Source organism: Corythoichthys intestinalis, chromosome 11, assembly GCF_030265065.1.
Source record: "Corythoichthys intestinalis isolate RoL2023-P3 chromosome 11, ASM3026506v1, whole genome shotgun sequence".
NCBI classification, from domain to species: domain Eukaryota; kingdom Metazoa; phylum Chordata; class Actinopteri; order Syngnathiformes; family Syngnathidae; genus Corythoichthys; species Corythoichthys intestinalis.
Genome location: NC_080405.1, coordinates 24,485,001 through 24,494,411, shown reverse-complemented (window position 1 = coordinate 24,494,411; position 9,411 = coordinate 24,485,001). Strand labels below are relative to the sequence as shown.

At 42.2% G+C, this 9,411-nt stretch overlaps 2 protein-coding genes across 2 annotated transcripts; both read left to right on the top strand.

The window, feature by feature from the left end:
* Window positions 1-319: 319 nt before the first annotated feature.
* Window positions 320-6,091, top strand: LOC130923727 (protocadherin beta-14). The gene is made up of 2 exons (XM_057849653.1): window positions 320-1,952; window positions 3,660-6,091. The coding sequence occupies exons 1-2, from the start codon at window positions 320-322 to the stop codon at window positions 6,089-6,091; spliced, it is 4,065 nt and encodes a 1,354-aa protein (XP_057705636.1).
* Window positions 6,092-6,566: 475 nt separating this feature from the next.
* LOC130923726 (protocadherin alpha-C2-like) lies at window positions 6,567-8,981 on the top strand. The gene has a single exon (XM_057849652.1). The coding sequence runs from the start codon at window positions 6,567-6,569 to the stop codon at window positions 8,979-8,981; it is 2,415 nt and encodes an 804-aa protein (XP_057705635.1).
* Window positions 8,982-9,411: the final 430 nt, after the last annotated feature.

Here is a 9,411-nt window from a genome sequence, read left to right as displayed (position 1 = left end):
ATCGGCAACACCCGGGGAGAGATTCTCCCTCCCCAATGCGGTGGATCCTGATGTGGGAATTAATACAATTAAAACCTACAAACTCAGCCCCACTGAGCATTTTGCTATTGAAATCCAGACAGGCACTGATGGAAGTCAATATGTAGATCTAGTGTTAACCAGGTCTTTGGATCGAGAGGATACTGCGATTCATAATTTAATATTGACAGCAGTGGATGGAGGTAACCCAGTACGCTCCGGTACTGCCAATATTATTGTGAGAGTGCAGGATACAAACGACAACACACCTCAGTTCGACAAGCAGATTTATACAGTAAACATGACAGAGAACTCTCCAATTGGAACTACAGTGTTAAAGCTTAATGCTACAGATCTTGATGAGGGGCCAAATTCTGAGCTCGTGTACTCCTTCACGCTTTATACGTCAGAAAAAACGCAGGATGTATTTGCGATTAACCCCAACACGGGTGAGATAACAGTGAAGGGGACCATCGACTTTGAAGATATGAAATTTTATGAAATGCACATTGAGGCAAGGGACAAAGGCACCTACCCCCTCTTGGGCCAGTGTAAAGTGGTCTTACACGTCATGGACATGAATGACAATTATCCAGAAATCACCCTCCAGTCTGTTAAAAACACAGTAAACGAGGACGTGCCGGTTGGCACTGTCATTGCTCTTGTGGCCATCAGTGACAGGGACACAGGTGATAATGGGAAAGTTAATTTATTCATCCATGACTCAATCCCTTTTGTTTTGAACAAGTCATCAGATAGACCGATGCATTACAAACTAATCGTGTCCAAACCTTTGGATCGTGAATCAGTGCCTGATTATGACATCACACTGATTGCGAGAGATTCAGGAAAACCACCATTATCGGACAATGAAACCATTACTCTGCATCTTCTGGATGTGAATGATAATGCTCCACACTTCCCTCAGTCTTTTTATACGATTCGCGTGATGGAGAATAACGCGCCAGGCGCCTTACTGAGTTCTCTCAGTGCATTTGACCCTGACCTCCATGAGAACCAGTACCTGGTTTACTTTATTGTAGAGAAGGAGATAGCCAACACCTCCATGTCAATGTTGTTCTCCATCAACCCTGAAAACGGTAACCTTTATGCACTCAAGACTTTTGACTACGAAATGGAGAAGGACTTTCTTTTCCGCATTGAGGCCAGAGACTCTGGTTCTCCTCCACTCAGTAGCATCGTGAGCGTCCACATTATCATCGTGGATCAGAATGACAACGTTCCAGTTATCGTTTCTCCGTGGCGAGCGCACGGCTCAGTGGTGGAAGAGAAGATCCCCAGGTCCACTGATAAAGGCTCTCTGGTGGCCAAGGTTATAGCGCTGGATGGAGATTCTGTGCACAATTCTCGCATCAGCTACCAGTTCCTGCAGGTGAGCGATGCCTCTTTATTTAGTTTGGACCAGTACAACGGAGAGATCCGTACCATGAGAATGTTTAGTTACAAAGACTGGCAACACCATAGACTGGTTGTTGTTGCCAAGGATAACGGGGAGCCTGCTCTTTCAGCTACAGTCACCATCAAGCTGTCCACGGTGGAAACTGCTTTAAAGGCCTCCTCGGACATGACCGAGATGCCTCTGGAATATGATATCTTCTCAGACCTCAATTTCTATTTGGTCATCGGTCTGGGCTCGGTGTCCTTCCTGCTACTTATCACTATTTTGGTAACCATTGTTCTCAAGTGTCAGAAGGTTAAGCCTAGCAAAACAGCTCCACCCTGCAGGAACAGTGTAATCAGTGAAAGGAACTCGACCATTGCAGATTCAACTCTGGTTTCCAACGATGCCTACTGGTACAGTCTGTTTCTAGCGGAAACCAGGAAAGGAAAGCTGGTGGTCAGACAGCCCGTGCCAAAGGGCTCCAGATACATCGTGTCCAGTATCCCCAGGAGCACAGGAGTGTCGGAGACAAGTGATTCCGCTCCTTCTACTTTGCAGGTAAATACACTTTATATCCTGTTACCTGTTGTTTGAACTGATCTTAATTTGGGGAAAAGGTGTTTTCCCTACGTATAGAATTTCTGCTCATCCGATTTTAAAAAACAAACAAACATTATTTCCCACAATCACATCTTCTAATACTAGTATTTCTGCTGCTACTACTACTATTGTTACTGCTGCTGCTACTACTAATCATATATTAGGAACTAGCTCACATTTGCCTGACTGACACAGACAGTGTGCAATGCAGTATACAAGTCTCTTTAGCTCACCAATAAAATATGGAATGAGCTAAACAGCTTGATTTGGTTACACACTCAAGCAAATCAACATCCACAATAGTTACATTCAGTGTATCACTAAAAGAAAAAAAAAAAAAAAAAAAAAAAAAAAGATGAACCAAATAGGCAACGTACAAAAATAAACCAATATTTAACGTAGCAATGTATCCTTTCTTTTCTTTCCATATGATCATTTATTTGTTTCATTTATTTTACAGGGCACTTTTCAATATTTTAAAAGCATTTCTTGTTTATCACACTTTTTGAACATCATTAACTTAAATCCGTCATAAAGATCATATTAACTCCCACACAGACAGACACACATCTCTCCACATTTGTTCCGTACTGACAAATCCCAAAGATGAACACAAATTTCAAATTATATTTAATGTTCTCTTATTATTTTTTTTCTTTCAAAGTTATATACCTGCCGTTCGGGTGACGAGTGGTTAGCACGTCCACCTCACAGTTATGAGATCAAGGCTTCAATACTATCTCTGGGCTTCCTATGTGGAGTTTGCATGTTCTCCCTGTGCCTGCTTGGGTGTTCTCTGGTTTCCTCCCACATCCCCAAAACATGCTTGGTAGGCTGATTTAGCACCCCAAATTGTCCTTAGTTGTGAGTGTTTGAATAACTGGTTGTCCGTCTCCTTGTACCCTGCAATTGGCTGGCAACAGACTCAGTGTGTACCCTATCTATTGCCTATAGTTGGCTGGAATAGGACCCCGTACTACCCGTGACCCTTTGTGGATGAGTGGCTTGGAAGATGAATAACATTTTATACTCAATATTGCTATTTGTTTTACATATTCATTAAAAATGCAATTGTAAATTTAACTCAATATAATATGATGAAAGGGCCTGCATGAAACAAAATTAGAAAAGAGCTAGAATTACAAAAACAACACAACCACAAACACAACCACAAGCACTAAACCAAACACAAAACAACACTAATGGAAACACCGTTTCTATCTTGTCAAGTTGGATTTATTCATCTAGTCTTTAATTAATGATCACAACAGGAACTCAGAGGGCTTACAGGCCCACGGTTGACAAAATAAAATGACAACCCCATATATAATCTATCTATATGTCAGGAAAGCCATTTAATATTGATTTTTTAACAGCTCCACGTGTTCTACAGTGTCCATAAATGAACAGTGGGTGGCGCTGTCTTGCTTTGAGCTATCTTACAACTCCTATAAGCAATGACGGCGGTCGTTTGTTCTCATTTTGCCGAATGGGGAAATAGGGAGAAAAGGACAGCTCCGTGGTGCTGAAATCCACACGGTAAACGGGCGGGCGTATATTGATTAAATACCGTTATTCCCGCCTTTGGAATGACATTTTGGCCTTCGTAAACAAGCCAATATCATCACCTTCCATATAGCGTGTTGTGCGTCGGCAATATTGGACTTCTACGAGACAATGAGGCCAAACAAAAGGTACGTGCACCTCATTGTGTTGCTGCACACGGTTTACGTTTTGGCTTCTGTGACTCATTATTCCATCCCTGAAGAGCTCAAAGAAGGATCCGTTGTTGCCAACCTCGCAAATGATCTCAGTTTGGACGTTACAAGTCTGATTAGAAGGAAGATGCGTGTCGACATCATTGCTAACAAAAAATATCTGGATGTTAACAAAGAGACTGGAGAACTGTACATTGTGGAGAAGATTGACAGGGAGCATATTTGCACCACAAAATCGACATCATCATGTTATCTCAAACTGGAGGTGACGTTGGAAAACCCACTGCGTATTTTTAACATAGAGTTAGAAATACTAGACATGAATGACAACGCCCCGCAGTTCAGACGAGATGCCATTCACTTGGATATATCTGAGTCAACACCAAAAGGAGAGCGATTCTCTCTCAGTAATGCAGTTGATCCAGATGTAGGGGGTAATTCAGTCAAAACTTATCATTTGAGTGAAAGTGAGCATTTTAATATTGAGGTTCAGACTGGCAGAGATGGGTCTAAATTTGCAGATTTGATATTAAGGAAGACATTAGACAGAGAGCAGCAGGCAATGCACAATTTATTTCTAACAGCAGTAGATGGCGGTACACCTCCACGCTCTGGCACTGTTAGTATTATCGTGCATGTCTTAGACAACAATGATAACGCCCCTTTGTTTGATAACTCTATTTACAGTATTAAAATGATGGAGAATTCCCCCATTGGAAGCCTTGTTATTGATTTAAATGCTACAGACTTGGATGAGGGCTCCAATTCTGATTTAACATATTCATACAGCTTATATACACCAGAGAAAACACACGAAACTTTTCATTTGAATCCTTCGACTGGTGAGATTACTGTTAAGGGCATGTTGAATTATGAGGATTTTCAAATTTATGATATGGAAGTAATAGCAGCAGACAAAGGAGTCAATAGCTTATCAGGCCAATGTACAATCAAAATTCAAATTGAGGACATGAATGACAATCATCCAGAAATATCTATTAAATCTTTTCAAACTCCAGTCAGTGAGAAAATTGACGTCAACACAGTCATTGCAGTGGTCAGTGTGAGTGATAAGGATTCGGGCGATAATGGAGTGGTAGATCTTCACATTCCCCGCAACATGCCTTTCAAACTGAGGGAGTCTTCTGATAACTATTATAAATTAGTAGTTTCAGAGCCATTGGACCGTGAGAGGGTTCCAGAATATGACATCACATTCACTGTGATGGACAGAGGCTCCCCTCCGTTAAGTGACAATGAAACAATGACCTTACATCTGTTGGACGTGAATGACAATGTTCCACACTTCCCTCAGTCCTTTTATACCATACGTGTGATGGAGAATAATGCTCCAGGCGCATTGCTCACTTCCCTCACTGCGTTTGACCCAGATCTCCATGAGAACCAGTACCTAGTTTACTTTATTGTGGAGAAGGAGATAGCCAACACCTCCATGTCGATGCTGTTCTCCATCAACCCTGAGAATGGGAACCTTTATGCACTAAAGACTTTTGACTATGAAATGGAAAAGGACTTTCTTTTCCACATTGAGGCCAGAGACTCAGGTTCTCCTCCACTCAGCAGCAATGTGAGTGTCCACATCATTGTTGTGGACCAGAATGACAACGCTCCTGTTATCGTCTCTCCGTGGCGAGCGCACGGCTCAGTGGTTGAGGAAAAGATCCCCAGGTCCACAGATAAAGGCTCTCTGGTGGCCAAGGTGATCGCCTTGGATTTAGATTCCGTGCACAACTCTCGCATCAGCTATCAGTTCCTGCAAGTGAGTGACGCCTCCTTGTTCAGTCTGGACCAGTACAATGGTGAGATCCGCACCATGAGAATGTTCAGTTACAAAGATTGGCGGCACCACAGACTGGTGGTTGTTGCCAAAGACAACGGAGAGCCAGCCCTCTCTGCTACAGTCACCATTAAGCTGTCAACGGTGGAAACTGCTGTGAAGGCCTACTCAGACATGACCGAAGTTCCCCTGGAATATGACATCTTCTCGGACCTCAACCTATATTTGGTCATCGGTCTGGGTTCTGTGTCTTTCCTGCTGCTCATCACCATTTTGGTCACCATCGTGCTCAAGTGTCAGAAGGTCAAGCCCAGCAAAGCGGCTCCTCCTAGCAGGAACAGTGTAATCAGTGAAAGGAACTCCACCATTGCAGATTCCACTCTGGTGTCCAACGACGCCTACTGGTACAGTCTGTTTCTAGCCGAGACCAGGAAAGGAAAGCTGGTGGTCAGACAGCCTGTGCCAAAGGGCTCCAGATATATCGTGTCCAGCATTTCCAGGAGCACAGGCGTGTCTGAGACTAGTGATTCTGCTCCCTCCACGTTGCAGGTATGAATTTATTCATGTAAAAACTGAAAATTTTAAAGTAAAAACGCATTCCAATAAAAACTTAATTTTATAACAAAGCATTCTGAAAAAAAATGTATGAAGTGGAATGTTTTCCTCTCATTGTACTAATTTTAATCCAAAATACAGAATGTGTAGCATTAATTTCACTTCATCAAGATTTTGAGTGTTATATGTTGGGAGTACAGAAGGAGGCGCTGATAGACCATGAAAATAGTCCATGACGCCATGACAGTGATACATTCTTGTCCTGGTAGACGGTTAAGAACGCCCAGTTGTTCGATCAGACAACACACCCATATGAATGGGACACAACCAATTCCGTTTACACACCACCATCGTGAAGCTCATATGACTATACTGGAGCTCAAAACCGTGAGAGGAATGAAATTAGAACCGGATGATACATATTTATGAATATATTTCTCCCCCGAACTAAAATCGGATTGACTCACACACAGAAATGGGTTCCGTTTTTCTGATGTGCTCTCTTAAGAGGTATGTGCTGCTCTTTGTGATTTTTTCCTTTGTTCATCGCGCACCGGCTTCAGTCACACATTACTCCATTCCTGAAGAAATGAAGGAAGGATCAGTAGTTGCTAACCTTGCAAACGATCTGAGTTTGGATGTTAAAACACTGAACAAGAGGAAAATGCGGCTGGATATCATTGCAAATAAGCGCTATCTGGATGTGAATAAAGAGAGTGGTGATCTGTATATTGTGGAGAAAATAGACAGAGAAATCCTTTGCCCTACTAAATCATCAGCCTCTTGTTATCTGAAATTAGAGGTTATTTTGGAAAATCCTGTGCGAATTTTTAACATCGAGGTAGAAATATTGGATATGAACGACAATGCCCCTCAATTTAGGAGAGACGTCATTCATTTGGATATATCTGAATCCACTCCAAAACGAGAAAGATTCTCTCTCAGTAACGCAGTCGATCCAGACGTTGGAAGCAATACAGTCAAAACTTATCATCTCAGTGAAAGTGAGCATTTCGACATTGAAGTGCAGACTGGAAGGGATGGGTCCAAATTTGCTGAATTAATATTAAAGGAGGCTTTAGACCGAGAGCAGCAGGCCGTGCATAATCTAATACTAACATCAGTAGATGGTGGTAAACCACCACGTTCTGGTACTGCCAAAGTTATTGTTCAGGTATTAGACACCAATGATAATGCCCCTTTATTCAATAAGTCTTTTTACAGTGTTAAAATAATAGAAAATTCCCCCATTGGAAGCCTTGTTATTGATTTAAATGCTACAGACTTGGATGAGGGCTCCAACTCTGACTTAACATATTCTTATAGTTTATATACGCCAGAGAAAACACAAGAAACATTTAGTTTGAATCCTTCTACTGGTGAAATTACAGTTAAAGGCATGTTGAATTATGAAGACTTTAAAATTTATGATATGGAAGTTATTGCAACAGACAAAGGAGTCGATAGTTTATCAGGACAATGTACAATCAAAATTCAAGTTGAGGACATGAATGATAATCATCCAGAAATATCCATTAAATCTTTCCAAAGTCCAATCAGTGAGAATATTGATATTGACACTGTGATAGCAGTGGTCAGTGTCAGTGATAAGGACTCAGGGAACAATGGAGTGGTAGATCTTTACATTCCCCGTAACATGCCTTTCAAACTGACGGAGTCCTCTGATAATTATTATAAATTAGTAGTGTCAGAGCCATTGGACCGTGAGAAGGTTCCAGAATATGACATCACATTCACTGTGACAGACAGAGGCTCCCCTCCTTTATGTGACAATGAAACAATGACTCTACAGCTTCTGGATGTAAATGACAACGTCCCACACTTCCCCCAGTCATTTTATACAATTCGTGTGATGGAAAATAATGCTCCAGGTGCTTTGCTCAGTTCCCTTAGTGCATTTGACCCGGATCTTCATGAGAACCAGTACCTGGTTTACTTTATTGTGGAGAAGGAAATAGCTAACACCTCCATGTCCATGCTGTTCTCCATCAACCCCGAGAATGGAAACCTTTACGCTCTCAAGACTTTTGACTATGAGATGGAGAAGGACTTTCTTTTCCATATTGAGGCCAGAGACTCTGGTTCTCCTCCGCTCAGCAGCAACGTGAGTGTCCACATCATCATTGTTGACCAGAATGACAATGCTCCAGTTATCGTTTCTCCATGGCGAGCGCACGGCTCAGTGGTGGAGGAAAAGATTCCCAGATCCACGGATAAAGGCTCTCTGGTGGCCAAGGTGATAGCCTTGGATGTGGATTCTGTGCACAACTCTCGCATCAGCTACCAATTCCTACAGGTGAGTGATGCCTCCTTGTTCAGTCTGGACCAGTATAACGGAGAGATCCGTACCATGAGAATGTTCAGTTACAAAGATTGGCGGCACCATAGACTGGTTGTTGCTGCCAAAGACAATGGGGATCCTGCTCTCTCAGCTACAGTCACCATCAAGCTGTCCACTGTGGAAACCGCTGTGAAGGCCTACTCGGACATGACCGAGGTGCCTTTGGAATATGACATCTTCTCAGACCTCAATCTGTATTTGGTCATCGGTCTGGGCTCGGTGTCCTTCCTGCTGCTCATCACCATTTTAGTAACCATCGTGCTCAAGTGTCAGAAGGTCAAACCCAGCAAAGCAGCTCCTCCCTGCAGGAATAGCGTGATCAGTGAGAGGAACTCCACCATCGCAGATTCCACTCTGGTGTCCAACGATGCCTATTGGTACAGTCTGTTTCTAGCAGAGACCAGGAAAGGAAAGCTGGTGGTCAGACAGCCCGTGCCAAAGGGCTCCAGATACATTGTGTCCAGTATTCCCCGGGGCACAGGCGTGTCAGAAACTAGCGACTCCGCTCCTTCCACTCTGCAGGTATGAGTTTATGGCTGAATTTTTTTCAGTGGCATATTATCTTAAATAGCTAGGTTTACTTTTTTTGTGTGGAGCCTCCCCATGCTGGTTTTAGACACTTAAGATAATGAACTTTTTAAAGCATGTCCAATCTCCATATGCATTGGATATTTGACTATCAATTTGAATTTATTTATATCTAAATATTTGGTAAGCTATAGTTTCACCAAAAACTATGAGCATTCCCTGGCCTGAGATTGCTGGCTGGATTAGTCCCTTCCTCACTTACATTTAATAGTTTACTCATATGTCTATATGACATAACAGATTGAATTTCCCCTGTTAAAATATCAGGTTTCTGTGATTAAAAAAAAAAAAAAAAAAAAAATGCAACAAAAACAACTAACCCCAATCTTAAAGTAAAGAAAGGCCAAGATCGATAAACATTTTTCCACCA